General features: G+C 35.8%; 1 protein-coding gene across 3 annotated transcripts in view; it reads right to left on the minus strand.

The window, feature by feature from the left end:
* RICTOR (RPTOR independent companion of MTOR complex 2) overlaps positions 1-19,866 on the minus strand; it is a 91,028-nt gene that overhangs the window by 35,132 nt on the left and 36,030 nt on the right. For all 3 annotated transcript variants that reach the window (XM_055698294.1, XM_055698295.1, XM_055698296.1), the window contains 13 exons: positions 16,566-16,692; positions 15,414-15,583; positions 15,122-15,189; positions 14,120-14,187; positions 11,530-11,612; positions 10,788-10,875; positions 9,719-9,809; positions 9,514-9,580; positions 9,325-9,405; positions 7,402-7,502; positions 3,991-4,153; positions 3,483-3,584; positions 634-680 (listed from right to left, as the gene is read on the minus strand). In XM_055698294.1, coding sequence (XP_055554269.1) covers positions 634-680; positions 3,483-3,584; positions 3,991-4,153; positions 7,402-7,502; positions 9,325-9,405; positions 9,514-9,580; positions 9,719-9,809; positions 10,788-10,875; positions 11,530-11,612; positions 14,120-14,187; positions 15,122-15,189; positions 15,414-15,583; positions 16,566-16,692 — 1,256 coding nt within the window. The remainder of the gene's footprint in view (positions 1-633; positions 681-3,482; positions 3,585-3,990; positions 4,154-7,401; positions 7,503-9,324; positions 9,406-9,513; positions 9,581-9,718; positions 9,810-10,787; positions 10,876-11,529; positions 11,613-14,119; positions 14,188-15,121; positions 15,190-15,413; positions 15,584-16,565; positions 16,693-19,866) is intronic.

Raw genomic sequence — 19,866 nt, forward strand, 5'->3', positions numbered from 1 at the left:
CCATGCCTACAAATGCAGAACTACTCCCCAAAATAATTTAACCAAATCAATGTCAGAAATGCATGTTAGAGGGTACATCCCAGAATTAATTAGTAACGCCATTACAAAACATGCACAAAAGTAATAGAACTGTCTTAATGCCAACAGACATAAAAAGAACTAGAGCAGTACTAAGTTTTTTGGTTTTTTTCTGCAAGTCCCACATGCTTCCATTGCCATTAATAGCAATTTGAAATAACTTTCTCTGATTTTGATGAAAGCTGTAACTGTAACTACAACTGTAGACCTATTCTGTCAAAATTTGTCAAGTGCTGACATCAAACACTAATGTATGAAATACTGAAGAGGTAACACTTTAAGCTTTAAAATGAAATAGGGTGTTTGCAAAGCTAGTATGACTTGTTAAACGAATAAATATATTAAGTATCTGTGCATAGAAAAGAAAGCACTAAATCTTAAAAGACCTGTTTAAAGCAAATATTGTAATCTAATTACCTAAATTTTCATTTTTGCTGCTGATCTATAGATTCAATTTAAAAAATGTGACATAGCCAAGGGATAGTTTATTTCAATATTTACAAAGTTTTTCCAAATTTCTTTTTTTCAATTAAGTCTTACATAATTTTTACATACCTGTGCAACTGCTCATCTTTATAGTTCCTTAGATTTACATTTGGCCACTAGAAAAACAGCAAATATAGCATTATATGAAACCTGTACATCAGTCCTTGATTAGTCACTAAAATTTACTCATTTAGCTACATTTACCTCATAATTAGCAGTGTAATTTTTCTTGCATTTAATGTTACGTATGAAAAACCTTATTTTATTGAAAAGCCCACACTTCTTCCTCCAAGAACTGTTTGATTTTTTTCTAGAGAAGGACAGGGAACATCAGTCACATGCTATGTGTACAAGGCCACAATTCTAATGAAAACAGCAAACTATGAAAAGGTAACGAAAAATACACTTTATAGCTCAGTTTCTTCTCTGCAAGTAACAGGTTTTGCTGTGGTGGGGAAGTAATTGTTTTGTTGTTTTCACCAATTCATCAATTTGTTTTAAAAATAATCATTACTCTGTTATAGCTCACTTAAACACTGCTTATTAAAATGGTGTTTTAAAGTCCTCTGTTGATAATTCATAAGATACTTTAAGAAGGACCACATGAAAACATAATACTCTCTTCTGGACCTATCCTTTCTTCCTATTATGTTTTCCCCTGGTTTTACAGCTGCCTGTTGTTTTGATGGTCTCAGATTTATTTCCGTTGCTACTAGTAAGTTACTTCTTGAAAGGGATGGAAATGAATGCATCATTCTTCTTTCCTACCTAAGCAGTACACTTCTGCATTTCCAACTGGTACACTAGCACTGAGACATACAGTACACTAGTTGATGACTAGTAAAACTGACTACACTAACAGTACGAGATAAAGTATGAAGCTCTGCTGTCAACAACGAAGTTGCAAGTCCTCCATCCTGACCACCACCACTTTTGCTGCTCTTTTAGCAGCTTAGACAGCAAGCTAAGCAAATATAAAAGGCAGTAAGGGAGCACATGAGATGCAAGTAGTGAGGTGGTTAGAAAGCTGATGCTTCACAGCTATAAAGGTGCAACAGAAACAAGAGGGAGGTGAGCAACCACACTGGAATCTGGATCCTGCTCATTGGAGGACTAAAGATGAATCACTCTGATAACATTATCTTAGTTTATGCTGCTGTTGTGCAGTTTAACAGGAAGGGAAGTGGTTAGAATTAAACCAGAAAACACATAGCCTTCTCATTCTGAAAGACAAGTCTCCGATTTTGAGATATTTAGCAACTGCTTGACAGGACATTAGAAAGTACTGGGGAGGTCCGAGATAGCATGGAAACAGTTTGACTTAAATTTCAGGTAAAAATAAATAATAATAAAAAAAAAAAAAAAAATCACACACCGTCTTAGTGGTCAACTCCATAAAGCTTCCTACTACTTAGACTAATTAACAGTGAGAATCTGAAAAAGTGTCTTGATAATATCTTTAATGCAGGAGGGGGCCTGGGAAGCAGGACCACAAGTAACAAATCAGTTAGCTGAAAGGAATGTGCTTGAGCTTGTAGGCCACAAGCCCTGGGCATAAGGGACATGAAGGGTATAGAAACAGCGACCAAGTATCAAGTTGAGACTACACAAGGAATAAGTTGGTCTGTTTGTCAGCTTGCTCAAGGACGTGGTGCAAGAACTACAGACGTTGTGTCTTTAACTGTTGCTGAATTCCTAAACAGCTAGTGTGAGATCTTCGCATGAGTTGCCACATAGTTATAGAATAAGCAAGTTTTTGAACCTATCAGAATAAGATGTAACAATTGTTTGTGTGTATATAATCATGACATTAGCCTAACTGAAGTGACATTTGCTTGCATCAAGTTGTGTCCCGTCTCTCAATCGCAGCACTTTAATACTGAAGGAAAGGTAAAAATATCTATGATTAATAATCATAAACACCTAGTAATCCAGTACATCCAGTAATTCCAGTGAAAAGCCTGTAAACAGTGAAATCTGGTGGAGCAATGCTACTGTCATATATATATATATTCAGCTCTTTATACCACACAGATGCTTGCTCTCTCAAGTTTATCAGTCCTTGAGAAAATGCACAGAAATATTTAAGTTTCTTTAATAATAACTTAAAAATACCTTGATTCTGATTGTCACCATTGAACTTTTTTGTACTTTCACTATCTTTATAACAACACAGTAAAGAAGACAGCAAGAAAACATTAATTTGGGTGAAGGATGGTTTCGATGCACAGCATCGCAGGAGATACTTTGGTTTGAGGACAGTACTGACCCAAGTTTTTCTTAAAGAAAATAATTTTTCTGCTTAAGAAGAGAGGCTTTCTTAAAAGTCGTGCATTAAATATATTTGAGAGCATGACCTCCCTGTCAGAGGTATTTCCTTTATTTTGTAAAAACAAGTTAATTTTGTAATGAACTTGATGCTGTGGGAGTATTTGTATTAGTTCAAAACATACAATGAGACTACATACTACTGAAGTTTTCATATGTAGCTCAGTCTAAGCATCTGAAATTTGATCTGTAAACTCCAGCCTTATCAGCTCACATTATATAAAAATATTTGCTATGAAACTGAACAAGGCAGTATCCTTGTTTAGTCTGAAGTCTAATGTATTAGCAGCATTAAAGTCATTACAGCTAATTCTGTAAAGTCTATTTCTATAAAAATAAATTTATATGTTTTAATACATGCTTATTAAAAAATTTGTGAATTTAGCTGTATTTTTGCATATAGTGTGAGGGCTGTATTCAAAGAAACTACAGCACCACTTATTAAACCCACAAGATCCTAGTTTTCTGAAATAAAACAGATTATGGGAGGTACCATGGAATTAATATTAGAAAGTCAAAGCTCACATGTGAAACAGAGACTTTGTTCAAACAATTTCATAAGAAGAATATCACACCCTTTTTAAGCTCACCTTCAGTATGGTCCCTATCAGATTCCAATTCCAGTCAAGGTTCTCTTTATGATTGAGAACTTGGCTGTCTCTAAGATTCATTAGAAGTGCTTCTTCTGTATCCTGAAATACAGACATGAAAAGCTACAGTAAGTTTCCTTGCATAATTTTTTTCAGTTGTGTCATGATATACTTACTGTTCATGTAACAATCATTGTAAGAGTTATGCTCCACAGTAACTTGCACTTGAAAGTAAATTGCATGGTTATAGTACTGCATTAAGAATCTCATAATAAGAGATCGTAACTGGTCCTAAAAAGTATTAAAAATTATTAAAAATTCACTCCTCCATTTCTACAAATACCATACAGTATCCACAAGTATGTACATGACAAATTAAATGAAAAAATACTACAAAGAAATCACATGAATTGCTCCGAACTAGACGAGAGTGAAGTTTGGGCAGCAGGATCTAAGCCTCCAAAATACAAAGTCAAATCCAATTTTGAAAGATCAATAATAATAATACCTTTAAAATAAAGATGTCTTTTTGCACACGGTACTGATCCCTTTTTTGGTGCGTTGAGATGGCTTTCTGAATAATATGATCTAAATGGAGGCTGTAAGGTTTAGGTCCTCTTTTCTTCATCTCATGAAAACGTTTTAAGCAGTTGAGTGCAGCACTTGCTCGTCTAATAGGAAAAAGAAATACTATCATCAATATTTGGTAACTGTTATCCAACTAGGGTACCACTGCTCTATCTCAAGTAAATAAACGTGGCTCAAGAATGGAACGCCCAACAATTCCAAAGCAAATTTAAAGAATTTTCTTGATACAAGTTTTCATACATCCATAGGCCTCAGTCTTGTACTACAATTATACAGATAATTTTATCTTTCAGAATTTCTAGTACTGAAGAATAAGCCCTATTGATACCTTTTCTTCTACTCTGAAATTAGTAACGTCTACCACTGTTCACAGCAAATATTGAAAAGTTTAAAGTTGATAAGTGTTGTGAGATGTCACAGTAGATCAACATTCTGCAGTAAGCAGGAGTCGAACTAGCTAGCTTCAATTGGACAAAGTATTTCTTGTAACTTCTCTTCCCCCCTCGCCTCCAGGGGGTGACAAGACTATCATTAGTATGTTTCCTGCTCTTTATAGCTAAAGAGTTCAGCAACAGCATGTAAGAAGTTTTCCAGGAAAAGATAGGAAGTAATACAAATGACAGTTCACAGGGGCAGAAAGATAATAATGAAATACGGGCAACAGAAAAAAAGCCCAATCTGAGCAAATAAAAAAGGAAGTCTAAAAATGAGGAGGTAAGTCTACCTTTTTTCCTCATTAGCAAAAATCCTCATAAAATAGGAGCGTTTTTAGTTTGTATTATCTTAAAACAAAGTCTTTGAATTTGGTCACATCTAATTTTAAACCATACCAGCACTTATGGTTTTTCAGAGTATGAAACAATGCAGAGTGCTGACCAAAACCAAGGTCCCCAAATAAAAAACATGGCTTTCACAAAATCACTTTATTCAAACAAAACAAAAATTAACAATTATTACTACTCTATCAGTGTGCCCACCAATGCCAGAAAGCAAAAAACGCAAAGGTAATCCAGAAAAGCATCCCTTTTGCTCTTCATCCTTCCTTTCATCCCACAACTCTGACCAAGTGAAATACCCTGTGAGTTTCACTTATTTTTCAAGAAAGGTGTATCCGTGTTTTCACGTATCAAAATCTCCCTACATGAAACCTTCAAAACTAAAAAGCAGAAGAGCACTGTTTTTTGGAAGCACTCCACAAACAGCATTTATCATTTTACAGTAGCAATTCAGAAAGATTCTGTAATTTCTCACTGACAACACAACGAAAGACAAAATAGAAAGTTATTATACTTTTATCAGAATACTCATCTGACAAGGCAGATCAGGAATGGTAAGAATAATTAACAAAAATGTTTCCTATAATTTGCTATCAGTAAAAACCCACACTCAATGTAAATGGTCTTCTATAAAGAAATGCAAGTAAGAACACTGAGTTGCAGAAACAAATTTTGAAAGTACGTGAATCTATCAAATTCTTTGACTTCTCCTCAGGAGATTTGAATCATGTGAAGTACCCATGAGATGTTATTTTATGACAGAGCACTTTGGAGGTTAAATTGTAAGGTTAGTAAATGTACAGAGAAATTCTAAAAAAATAATTTAACCAAAAATCCCATAGGATTTTAAAATCTTGGAATTCTATTCCTAGTATTTCTAGTTCAAAGAATAAAACAGTTCTATAAATGTTTTTTGCTGCTTAAACATACCTCATGTGATTGGCACCACCACTATGAAGCAGTTCCCTGATAACTGCTTGATCACATACTAGTGCAGAATGCTGCACTAAATTTAAGCTTTCTGTTCATACATTCTTATGTTTAAATGGAAGGGAAGGAACTGAAAATATTATCAGTGCAACTTAAAGCTTTCTGGTGCTTTTGTTCAACATAATTACTATCATTATAATTACCATTTTCTTCTGAAGAAAAAGCCAGTTTAAAAAAAAAACAAAACCCCCAAATCCAGCTCCCTGCCAGTATTATATTTTTTACTCTTTCCTCACACTAATGACGACTCACTGATTTTGTCTATTATTATTCAATGAGCTAAACAACAACAGAAGAAAAAAACTGGTACAAGCTTTTTTATAGTTTTGAAAACTTAATTGCACCAAAATGCCAAAAAAGAAGTGTGAAACAATTGAGAGGTCAAACACAAGGAACATGACTTGGATGTTGCTTGGTCAAATAGCGACAGGTTCATTTAAGAAAAATTCTGCATAAAAATCCTGCAATCTATGCAACAGTGTTCTGAAATACAGTATCAAAACTTTCCTGCCAAAGTTCCACATTTCTAAATTCACAATTCTAAATCTGTGCAACACAAATCACAGCAGAAGAGAGTTGTGTGAACATGTGAGAGCAAAAGTGTGCAGACACCAATGTCAGTGAAAAGGAGAGCAGGAGGCGCAGAGCGGATTCCCCTGCAGCCCATGCTGAAGACCATGGTGATGCAGGCTGTCCCCCTCAGCCATGGAGGATACCACTGCAGCACATATCTACCTGCAGCCCAGGGAGGACCCCATGCTGAAGGCAGGTGGAGGCCCAAAGAAAGGTGTGACCTGTGGGAAGTCCATGCTGAAGCAGGTTTGCTGGCAGGACTTGTGACCCTGCAGAGGAGCCAGGCCAGAGCAGTATATTCCTGAAGGACTACACCCATGGAAGGTACCCATGCTGGAGCAGTTTGTGAAAACTACCTCCTGTGAGAAAGACTCACGCTGGAAAAGTTCATGGAGAACTGTCTCTTGTGGAAAGGACTTCATGCTAGGGAAGGGGCAGAGTGTGAGGAAGAAGGAGCAGCAGAAACATGTGATGAACTGACCGCAACCCCTGTTCCCCATCCTCCTGCACTGGTTAGAGGGAGAGGCAGAGAAATGTGTGAAGTTGAGCTCTGAGAGAAGGGGGGAGAGGCGTGAAGGTGTTTTTAAAGTTTTAGTTTTATTTCTCATTATCCTGCTCTGATTTGAATGGTAATAAATTGAACTAATTTCCCCAAGTAGAGTCTGTTTTGCCTGTGACAGTGATCCCCCTGACCTTATCTTGACCCGTAAGCTTTTTGTTATATGTTCTCTCTCCTACCCAGTTGACATGGGGGAGTGGTAGAGTGGCTTTGGTGGGCACCTGGCATTCTGCCAGGGTCAACCCACCACATTACTGCAAACAGTTCCGGCATGATGCACTATAAACTATTTCCTTAGTAACTGTGACAGAATATTTCCATATGTACACGTTTGCTTCTAAATAAAGACCAGCAGTGGTTTCAGCCACCAGGAAACTTATAATGCAGGTTTTTGCTCAGCTGCAGGGGGAAAGAAGATATAAGGGTAACTTACAGCCTTTTCTCTTTCATGATGTCAAAAGATGCTGCCATGTTCATTAGCGTTGGTAAGCAGTGCAGGTGATGGCTGTGAGAATGAGGAAGAATTGTGTTTGCCTAAACAACAACAGAAGACCAGTTAGAATAACTTGCTACATTTTCAGCCATCTCTTTAGGATCAAGATTTGAAGAAACTACTTTTCACAAATGCATAAAAAAAATAATTACCTTTTGCATAACATCAAAGCAATAATTACACATGTTGAATATCTGATCTAACTAATAATTCTGAAATACAACTGAAACTAATTTAAGACAATTTCAGAGCCTTCTAATCTGTACTGTTTGCATTGGTGTTTAAGTGGTAACACGCAAAACCATGCAAAGCATCAGATACCCTTATGTCATGTGTATAAAAGTACTATCAAAATCTAAAATCAGAAATACCATTAAAGTTGATGACTTCTATTAAAACCTCTCTGCATAAAAAATTCTGATTAATTAACAGATTTCTAAGTTACTAGATATCTAATTGCTTTTATTTTGGGAAACAGGTAGTTCTAAGTATTTTGGGGAACTAAATAATAATGAAGGTAAAGAAATTAAAACTAAGAAAACAACTCAAGAAGTGCAAATATTTGTTCAGTGTTTTGAAAAACTGTCATCTCTTGACTAATGATTTATGTCTTCAGAAAACAAAAGAACAGCTGTGCTTTACAGCACACAAACATCAGTGATAGTCACTCCCATTTAAAAGAATTCTGGAAACCAGAAAAATAGTATACATTATTACAAATTCCTCTTTTTAGACTAAATTGTTAACTGAATACTCTTTAGTAATATTTTTTAAAATAATTGGAATTTCTTGAGACTGAAGAACAGATTTGTTGTGTGTTTATAAATCACTGTAGTAGTAAGCAGTCCTACATCTGAAGATTTTGATCATTTTTTGGAGCATTAAGCACCACTGAAATGAGTCAATTGTCTGAAGATGCAGACTAAGTCTGGCAACTCATATTTAAATTTCTGTAATACAAAGTTGTATTTCACTATATTACGATCTCGTATAGTTTATGTGGAAAAAGATTAGAAAAACACAGGAGAACTGATCAAAGAGTGCACTGCTGCATATGCTATTCTTATCAAGAGGATATGAAAACTAAGAGAACTGTTTTGCAAGAAAGGTAAATTGTAAATTGTATTACTTTACATATAAATAACAGCTCCTTAGAGGGTTAAAAGGTAGCATTGGACTGTATATGAAAACAGTATCACCATCTCTATACCAAAATAATTTAGGTTAAGAGAGAACCTACTGTAAAATATAATATAATATAAATATAATATAATGTAAAATATATGTTAGGTGGAGGGAAGTGAAGAAAGCAAGATCCCTTCAGCTTCTCTGTAGCAGGGGCTACCCACAGCAGTGCTGAGATAGCACTCCACCAAGCTGGAGCTGCTTGAGTAAGTGGTATCAAGTGCCCCAGCCACATCAAGCTGAACACTAAAAAGTTTCACCTGCTTAGCCTGTGAGGCAGAAAGCTAAACACACTGCCAGAGGGCTACCATCATTCTAAGAAAAGAAAAAAAATCAGCAACAGTCCTTTTCCCAAACACACCGATGAGTGAGTTTGAAGGACTCCAGCTAAAAATACAACTAGCTACTGAGGCAGTGAAGTGTATTGGTGAGAGTCTGAGAGCTGAGGATTATCCTTGGAGCAGAACCCCTAGCACTTTCAGTACTTTCCAACAGTTTTTGTGTTGATTCACACTTTTTCATATATGAAGTGCCAAAAGACGTAATGTAAGTTAACCCACCATTCTGATGAAGAGTAGATGTTCCAAGTTTGCAACACAAATTCAATGGTGTAATAGGAAATAACTATTCAAAACTAGTTGCTAATATTACGCATTCTCAGCAAAAGGTTTTACTTACCATGTGCAAAAGTTCTCCTAAAAGGATAGTCGCTCTAACAGACACATGGTCATCACTACTTGTGATCACTTCAACCAGACCCTTCAAAAAGTTAAGAAGTTATTACAACATTTAATGTGTAACATCTTATTTTAATGTTTATAGGAAAAAAGTAGCAAGCATCTATTCAAACTTAAAGCTAATAATTACCTCTAGAAGTCCATTGGTAATAAAAGCTGAAAGCACTAAAGCCAGATAATTATCCATGAGATCAGGCCTAAGGACAAAAAAAGTAAAGCAACAGTTTAAAAAATCCATTTCTTATTGTGTGTTTCTGCAAGAAAAAAACCAAATATTTTGTCAACACCACCAGAGAAAAAACCCAAGGTTTAGACAGAGTTCATTAAATGCTCACCTTGACCTGGCTCGATGGGGTAATACAGTCTTAGCTTCAGCAGCTACAAAGCCGTCAGAAAGTCTCCAGCAGTCCTGAAACCTGCTTGGATCTAAAACAAGAAAATACGGACGATGGTAATTACAACATTGGATTTCATAGTGTTATTTTAATGGCTGTCAGTAGGTACACAGCAGTTCTTGCCAAGAAATGTCATTTCAGGTTTTGTATTCTAGAAAATTATAGAAAACAAGACATCCAATCCACATTCCTGAATAAAGCAAGGCTAACTTCTAAACTAGGAGAAATGTTGTATTTGTGTCAGCCAAAACAGTAGCATTTCCAATTCATAAACACTTTGAACTTACAAAACAAAAAAATATCGTAACACCTAAAATTTTAAAATGTACATCCATATGTCACAAAATAGCAAGTCTGCAACAAAGAATAATTTATTTACTTAGAGACACAGAATAAGGATTAAGTTTTCATAATCAACTGTATGACAAAACATTTATAACCAAAAGTCAGAAAAGACAATTGCTGGAACATTTAAGGCTGAAACTTGCTCCTTTGGGGCTCAGCCTTTTGCACTGTGAGACAAAGCAGAAGATACTCTTGGGTTTACAAAGGAATGATTCTAAAGATAAAAGGCTAACTCTACTAAACACATTAAAAAGCATACACTTGCTCTAGGAAAAGTAAAAGTCTGCTAAAGTGCAGTGGAGATAGCTAGCAGACACACAATAAACAGAAAAGACTATTTAATAACTTTTCTGTAACATTCACTAACACTTCTAATTGTTTCTAACATTACTAATCCTTTAACACTTCAAAGAAATCCAATTTGTAGTAATGTGTTTACACAGTTTTTTGTGCAAATGTTCCCTTATGCTCCACTGCTGACCTTTGATCAAACTTACAAATTTAACAGTTGATAAAGAATTTTAAGGAAGACTTTAGAGCACACAATTAATTCAGTGATACAGTTAATACCCTTAATTTACAATATAGGGAAGACAGTGAAGGGTTCAAATTTGCAGAAGAGCGTAACAGAGAGAACTCTTATGAACTGGTTCTAAATACTTACCTACACTGAGAAGTGCCTCAATAAATTCTTCTGCAATAACAGGGAGAGGAAGGCGAAATATATCATAGAGAACTTCAAGCAGACCTCGCTACCAAAAAAACCAAACACACATAACAGGAATTTTATAGATCTACAAAAATTATTCTTTTGTTCACTATTAATGTTGAAGTTGGGATTACTACAGAATGCTAAAATTGGTGTATTTGTTTCAGTGTATCTTTTTTTGATAACATGTTTATTTTCATTAACCGAAATAATCTGTAGAAGGGGCTTGTTTATTTTAGAACTGTGCCCTATTGTCACTGTGAATTCTACAGAAGCTCAGGCTACTTGGATTACAGATTTTCAGAACAGCGCTGCCACCATCAAATTCTTGATTTAAATAAAAATGTTTCTTCCCAATTACCTATTATCTCAGATTCAAACTCTGATTATTATGCTTTAAACTCTTAAGTGCAGTTACTGTGAACTTGCTTTGCCTTGTGACTACAGAAAAATTAATTTATGTACTTTTCTCTCCTCCATGTCCCCCTCTCAGACATACAGGGTATGCTTCCATTCTCACAGGAACCTCATAATGGAATCATAGACTTGAACGAACTTGAGGGTCAAATAAATTTGAGGGCAGTGGTCTCATAGTTGGAGTCTCCGTTTAAACCACTAAATTGTTACAATGTCAAGAATATGCTAACTAAAACACCCAGTATTATTCCTACATCAGTATGAAATATTTAGCACCTACCCGTATTTCCATATTTGGTATACAGAGTACCCCAATAAGAGACTGAATCCCAGAATTTCCAGGTTTACATAGGCTGATAATACCTAGAAAACATTAAATACATAATAATATCCCCTCACCAACAAAAAAAAAAGCACCAGACACATTGTAAGTTTTATTTCCAGTTTGAGTACAAGCACAGATGACAAAGATTACTAATCATAAACATTTTCACCATTACAATGTCATCTCCTTTCCAAGCAGTGTTATTTAACAAAACTTTCTAATCACAATACTTTGTTTCCTTGTTAAAAGCTATAGCTACTTTCGCCCTTTCTACTGTAAAGAGTACTTTCAAATTATCTGCAAAAAGAACATTTACATGAAAGAAATGGCAGAAAGACAAAAATAAAAGCAACGAATATATAAATTCATTAAAAGCAATAAAAGCAATGAATCCTAAACCTGAAAGATCTGCATCACCTCAGCAGAACTACAAGAAGTTTCTCCATCAAAAGCCGTATCTTAATGTAACCACTTCAGTTTCTTTTAATCTTAGAGGCAAATTCTAAGCAGCACGTTTAAACATACTTGGAATACCATTATCTGTGCACCATTTTAAGCCATCTTTTCCCAAAAGACTAGTGCTCATCTCCAGGAGTTTCAACACAGTTGATCTAATTTGCATAAAATCTCAAAGCTCCTCTTATAATTTGGTCATTTTATACTGTATTATTACTCAATTAGTTTGATATTTCAATATGAACGAGGAAAACTTTCAAATTGTTTCTAAATGATACAGAATACCACCTAAAGTTTACACAGATTTTCAGCCTCAATTTATTTTAATTTTCCTTAAAAATGTGTCTGCAAAGACTGTAACCTTGCTCATTTCCCTGATCATTTTCTTCATACTTCACAGAGTAAATTCAAACTTACAGAAACATGCTATCCAGAAAAAAACCTAGTTTCTCCAAAGGCAACTTTAAATGAACAAAAAGAATCCAAGTTTGCACATTTGTCTTACATTGTAAAACCAAACTGGTACTTTTTAAAAATTACTAAAAGATGAAAAATATCACCCACTTATCTGTGTATTTTCACTACTACAAAATAACTTTAATGACATGTGCTTTTTACGAACTTGAAAGTCCCCAATTCCAAAACTTCCATGTCACGAAAACTTAAAAAGAGACACACGTGTGGCCACAGACACACTGAGGGCTTTTACATATGTTCTACAGTGCATCTCAAAGGTCTTTTCTAAGAGCTTGTAGGAGTCATACCCAAATTGCAACACAGGAATAGATTTGGGTGCATGCAGTCATTGCTGCATGCCCTAGTTTTATCTCTAAGGACATCACACATGAGGATAAAGCACATAGTAACCATCGGCTTTAAAGAATAACCCAGTCTGCAAAATTAGGAGAACAGAACAGCAGAGCATAGCAGGTAGTACACACAGGCAAAAAAACCCCACCCAAAAACCCAAAACAAAACCAAAGAACATCCTCAAGCCTGGTTCAACTAGATGTCCTTTGGAAGACTGACAGTGTAAGGACATTTTTGTACCAAAAGCATTTACAATGCTAAGTCCCCAACTTAACAAATAATATAAAAAAGGATGAATGTGTAACAGTGAAAGTGCCACAGCAAGTAACGTATTTCAAGACAACTGTTTCTTCAGTCACTTGACCTGTCAGGCATATCTCATTAGTTCTAAGTGTCTGAGTAAGGGATGGTGCAGCAACACTCTTGTCAGGAACTGCTTTCTGAAAGTTTCAAAGTTGTTCATAAATTTCCCAAGCTTCCTCCCCAAACAAGAGAGAATACATATGAGAGACTTTTGAAGGATATCTGGATATCAAGTTAAGCTTAGTGATTGTTTTCTGAACACTAAAAAATAAAGCAAATAGTTTTACAATGAAAAAAGCTTTCTATACAGTCTGAACTTTTCCTAAGTACAGCCTATAAAAATCCTGCTCAAAATATTGGTAATGGTCATACCAACTGATCCGAGTTTATTTGCAAGACACTGTCTCAACTAAAAGGATAAGCAGTCCCTGAAGCAGTGTCTTCATGTAAGACATTCTAACACTGCAGAAAAAAGATTTAGAAAAATGCAGAAACCTGCTTTTCTGGTTTAGAAATGCATTCTACATGAAAAATCCCAAACGGCAATTTGTCTTCAGCTATGGCACCTGGTAAATGCAGGTGCTAATGAAACTAATCTGATCTATCTCTCCACATAAAGATTTGTTATTTAAAGCGGCAGAACCATCTCAAAGGCAAAGTCTTATGGTATGATGTTATTCTCAACATCCTCTCACCCATCAAATGTCAAGTACCACCACTAAGGTACAACTTACAAGGTATTCGATACAGAGCAGGGGGGGTAGTTGTATCCTGTCAGTAATCAAAGAAAACTATGTATGCATCCTCCAATTTTACAGTATCAAACCCCATCTTAGTAGCATTATAGGAAGGTATTGATAGAAGTGAGACATGTCAAATGAGACAGATTCAGTGTTTAAACAAACCACTCATACTAGAAAGTAAAATTCCCTTTCCAATCACCCAGCTTCAAACAAACAAACAAAAAACCACTTACCTGCCCATGATCGAAATGCAGCCACTATTCCCATTTTACTAGCTAGGAATCGTGCTTCTCTGTCCTCCCTATCATTAAAACAACAGTGTCACAATACAGTTAATTACTATAAAACATAGCAAGTAAAAAGTTCACTGAGATCTTAGATGGGGACAAAGTCCAGAGTAAGAGAAGTCTTCTATATATGCATATATGTGTGCATATGTATTTAGGCAATGTGTATATACACACAAAGATCGGAATTTTTAAGTATTGCTACTTTTCCTTTTTCAGGGGAGTTTCCATGGCAGGAGGATAACATCACAAAGTAAACATCTATCTGTGATCAGATGAATCACTCCGCATCTCCACTGACAGCGAGTCTACAGCAGGAACCTAAAGATTTGGACCTTATTCAGTTACCCAGACCTAAGCATCTAATGCCTTTCGAAAATTAAAAAAGAACTGAATAACTGAAGTTGGAAGAAATCTCAGGAGGTCTCTGGTCCAAACTCCTGCACAAAGTTGTCAGGTATCAAACCAGACCAAGTTACACTAAAGGCTTCATCCAGTTGAGCCTTAGAAACTCTCAAAGACAGTGGCTGCAAGACCTGTCTGGACAGCCTGTTCCAACACTTTACTAGCCTCACAGAAAATCCCTGCCCTGGCCCTTCCATCGAGTTGGTACCTCTCACTTCAATTTTTGTATGTTCCTTCTTGTCCTCCCACCTTTCACCACCAGGCAGGGCCCTGGCTACATCTTCTTGATAGCTTCATGGGTATTAGAAAGGCTGCTATTTGAAGCAGGGTGCCCCCCAAATTTCTCCTCTCCAGGCGAAACAAGCCCTTTTAAATCTTAAATGCTTAACAGTATCGCAGAAAGTCGCATCCTAACCTACTATATCCAACTTCAAGTAGTTTAGTATTAGGGCATTGCTTTTATTTTCACTGTGGAAAGAAAACCAGCTTAATTCCAATACCATGAACACAACTGGTAGCACAAGTAGCAGCACTAACACTTACTTGAGTTGTCCTTCTGCTGTGTCTGGATTATGCCTGTAGTGAAAATCTGTGTAAGGAGCTAAAATTCGCTAAACAAAAGAAAGACATGCATTACTTTCACATAAGAATACAGTTAAATGGGTCTTGCTCTTTCCTCAGTCCCACATTATTCCTACTTTATATTTGATTATGCTCTTAGCCTAAAATGTTATATTTTAAACGTTTTGCACTATCACAGAGGGTGAAATCTTGAGACGAAAATTAAACATACAATATTTAATTTCTATTATTTAGCAAGTAAAACTGAACTCACCTCTAATTCTACATCTGCTCGCACATACTGTCGGGTCTTTGGATGATTAATGAGGTGCAAAACTGTAGTTATCAGAGCCTCATTTATTCGGCTTAGCTGACAATCAATCACATTTTTCAAGATGGTACTTAAACCACCCCGAAGAGCCACCACCTCCGGATTCTGAAGTGCTAAATAAAGCAAAAACACGTCACTTTGGCCAGTAATAGGGAAGAAAACATTTCATGGCTTCCAATACAACAAACTTGTCTCTAGTACATAAAATCTTTTTCTCCTTGGACACTGCTGAAGTGTAAGTAAGGCTTTTAATGGAACTGACTGACATTTGCAACGAACTGGGATTTTGGATTAACTTATCATGAACAAAGATACTGGTCAGTCAGTTGCCATTATGCAGCAATTTCCCAACTTACTTCCAACCAAGTCTTCATAGAATAGTTTCTGTATTTCCCTACAAAAAAGTTTTGTGCTTCACTGGATTGACATGGATAAAATATTTATACTAGAATATAAAAGAGTAACAGCACAGTACTTCTTTACAACAGAAGTTTGTATCTTGAAAACATTACTGAAGTTACTTGTCATTGATTGATTTTGAAAAAAAGAGCTTTAAAAATCAATACCCCCATGTAAGTACAGGGAGTTAGTACAAACCACTGTCCAGATAGCCTGTACAGGGACACATAATATTGCCTTCCAGAAGCTAGCTAACCACAGTACGTGCTGTAAAAATTTTTAAAGTAAGATCTTTTGTAGTTCTCTGAATCCTTGTACATTGGTCAGCATCTCATGTATGGAATTTTCCCTACTTCCAATCCCTTAGTGTTAGAAACTTCAACTGCAGTAGGGAAATGTTTTTAAGGCAAATGAAAAATCGGCAAGTCTTCAAGGAAAGAACACCATCTGAAATCTTCAGGTACTTCACTTAACAGATTTAGATTTTAAGTTAAAGTTATATTGTTTTATATACCAAACTAATGACTGAAATCCATGAAACCGACATTAATAATGAGCAACATGCTAAAGTTCTTAACTGAATGCCCTTAATTGCTTCAATAAAATCTATTTAATACAAACCCACAGATGAGTCATATTAGAAAACTGATGATAACCAAATTAAAATTTTTCTTAATTAGCTTTTAGTTATCTTACCTAGTTCACAGATAATGGCTATACATGCTCGAACCATTCTGTCTCTTTCTTGAAGGCCATCGTTTCCAACTGCTATCAAAGAATTAGTAATAGAACTGGGGAACAATGAAGCATTCACAGTGATCATCTGCCAAAAGTGAAAGAAAAGATGCTCTGGTTTCTTCATAGTATTTCTCTAAATATACTCACAGATTCACCAGCATTCTGCTTCCTAGATACAACCAGGCAGACCACTTAATCTATTACTTGGTTGTACATGGCAAGTCCTCAAAACTGTTGCTTTTGTTCTTGAAATTCTGTTTGTCAATTTACTTTGCCACTCTCTTCCTGATTGTTTTTTAGTTTAGTATCATTTTGTCATAAGAGGAGAAGGTTAAAAAGAGGACTCTTGCGGAGAACTATGCCTGCCTTTTTTGTACTTTTTTCCAAGAATTTATCAACCAAAAAATGCTATGCAATGACACAGCAGATTACAAAATCTACTAGAAGATTAATTCATATGGCAGTAGATTCTTCAATAACTATTCAACTGTTTTAATTAGCCAACACTAAAATCCCCTGTTTTGTAGAGGGATCCTTAGGTTGCTGCAGACTACAAAAGATAGAATGGTCAACAGAAGCTGCTATAGTATTTGGAAGACAACTGTCAGTAACACCCCAATATCCTCTGGCATAGTACCTGATCTGCCTAGAACTGTGGTGTAATTTAACTTCACCCTAAGTTACGTAGCTATGGCACAAACACAAACACACACCCTTTAAACACCGTAAACTGAAAAGCAAAGATGAACACAAGACCTGCATCCATTAATTAAGTCACTCTTCAACTAAGAAAAATTTTGCAATAAATTTGAGACAGAATAGAGGACCAGATTTTAACAGCCAATGCTCATTTACACTACTGAAGAGGTCCTGCACCATGGAAGTCCTCAGCTGCTACTTTAGGAAAATCAGTTCACCAGATTAAGGAGCAAGACCCTGCACACACTTGAAAGGCAAAAAACACCATTCCAAAACAATTAACCTGTAACACCACTCCTCACCCTTCCCCAAACGAGGTTTTGACTGAGTAGTTATTTGTTCAGATTTTTTCATAGTTTCAGAAAAATATATATCCTCTATACTACAGAACATGAACATCACTAAACAGATGTATTACTAAGGAGGTAGTAGGAGGTTTTGCCTGACTGCTTAAAAAGTGAACAACTGAATGAGTTACAGTCCACTCAACCACTTCACATTTTTTCTACTAATAAATAAAAGCAAGAGGTAAACAAAAAAAAAAAAAAACCCACTAACCATCAAACACCTAAAAACTTGCAGCTGGTTTTCCATGGTTTTGGTTAATACCCTTTCTGTTTCCAGCAACAGCAGGCTTACCTTCATTATTTCTCAAAAATAATTTTCTCAAAAACTTTACAGCTCCATTAGATGTCTTATAGGTATTGTACAACAAAGAGGATTGTTTTACCTTTGCAGAGGATGTTAAAACAAGAAGAGATCAACCATTATAACAAATATATTGGAACACTTTAACAAGTTTATTTTTAAGACATGTTTTTGAGAAACTTCTTGTCATACATGATGCTGTCACCCACAAAACAGGAAGCTTTAAGATAGGACTCTAAAGAAAAAAAGTTTCCCCCCCCCCCAAGTCTTTCACTTTTACAGTGGCATGAAGTAACAATAATTAGAAATAGAACGGGTGTTGGGGCTCTTGCTGTATTGAATGATTATACTGAACTCTGAAGCAAGTGGAAAAATACTGAAGAAATAAGACGAGGTTACGGCCAGAACAGTGGGATGAAGAAAAAGGAGCAAATTGCAGATGTTTGCTCAAAACCAAGGCCAACGGGACGTGATAAGAGGAGCTGGGAAACCGCAGAAAGGAGCCTACATGCCAGAACAAGCAGAAACAGAAATCTTCCCAGTAAACAATTGTTAACCAATCATATTATTATACGCTTGTAAAATAGCCAATCACATTATTGCACGCTTATAGAATGCCTTATAAAAGTCTACCTGGTTTGTACAATAAACGGATCAGATCTTGAACTCTGTGAGTATTTGAATCTGACTCCCGCTCGCCCGAAATGCCCGCAGCAAACTAGTGTACCAATCCACTCTACAAAAGTAACTTTTTTTTTTCCTACTGATACTGACGTACTTAGTGAGGACACAAGCAGTCTGTTAAGACTGTTCTGCTTCATTGTTTTCTTTGATTTTAAGACATGAGTAGGAAAGATTTCTTTCTTTTAATATTTAATTCCATGTATATTAGCAGAATAAATACAAACTTTTGCATTTGCTTTCATTCTGCTCTAGGTATTGAAAGGCAATTCGAAAGACCAAAGACAGGTGATGTAAAGCTACTTACAAGAAGCTACGATGAAATAAGTAACAGAGATTATGAATTAGATCTTTTAAAGATCCCAAGAGGAAGACAGGTGGTTCATACTGTACCTAACCCTGACTTCTGTTTTGAAAATAACACATCCTGCCTATTAAAATTAATGAAGTCTTACCAACTTCCACTAGATGCAAAAACACATTCTGAAACAACTTTATACCATTTTTTTCAGGGCTGAAGACACTACTAAATTGCAAAGCTCTTACTAGGAAATGTAGAGGTAATTACAGTCAAAAGAGTAAGCACTCAAAGCCTTAAAAAAACCCCAGAAACGAAGTTTTAGGAGTTTAAAGTTGTTTTCTTTTCTTTTCCTCCCCTTCTTTAACATACATGTTTTAAAAATAATTTTAGCATTCAGTGCCTTTTATAAATTCATAAAACATGATAAACATTTTACATTTTGTTCTTCTATTCCATGAAAAATGAAAAGGAACAGAAAAATGTTTTAATTTTAACATTTTGTATCTATGCTATTCTTACACAGGCATTTTTGCTGTCAAAGATGAGGCTGAAGAATTGCATCCAGACTTTGAAACCGAAAACAACTGTTCAGTGATGCTGGTGGAACCCACTTCAGCTCTTTCACGGCTCACAGGAAATTGCTTCCTGCACAGATGAATTAACTCTGTTTTATTTGCCCCTTATTCTCTTCTTCTAGACCTAATCTTTAGGAATAGCAAACCACTGTTTGAGATACTGAGGGAGATGGGAGAGATGAGAAAAGGGTTAGAGCAGAATAATAAAAAGTGTGAAAATACAGAATATGCCATTCAGGACGTGTCCCAGCATTCCCTGTGAGTGAGAGCTTCTCAATTACTGACTGCTCTACGCCAATGCTTAACTGCTGTAGCCCTGATCTGACATGAAGAAGGTGTCATTTTACTGGTAGGC

This window comes from Falco cherrug, chromosome Z (genome assembly GCF_023634085.1).
Source record: "Falco cherrug isolate bFalChe1 chromosome Z, bFalChe1.pri, whole genome shotgun sequence".
Lineage (NCBI taxonomy): Eukaryota > Metazoa > Chordata > Aves > Falconiformes > Falconidae > Falco > Falco cherrug.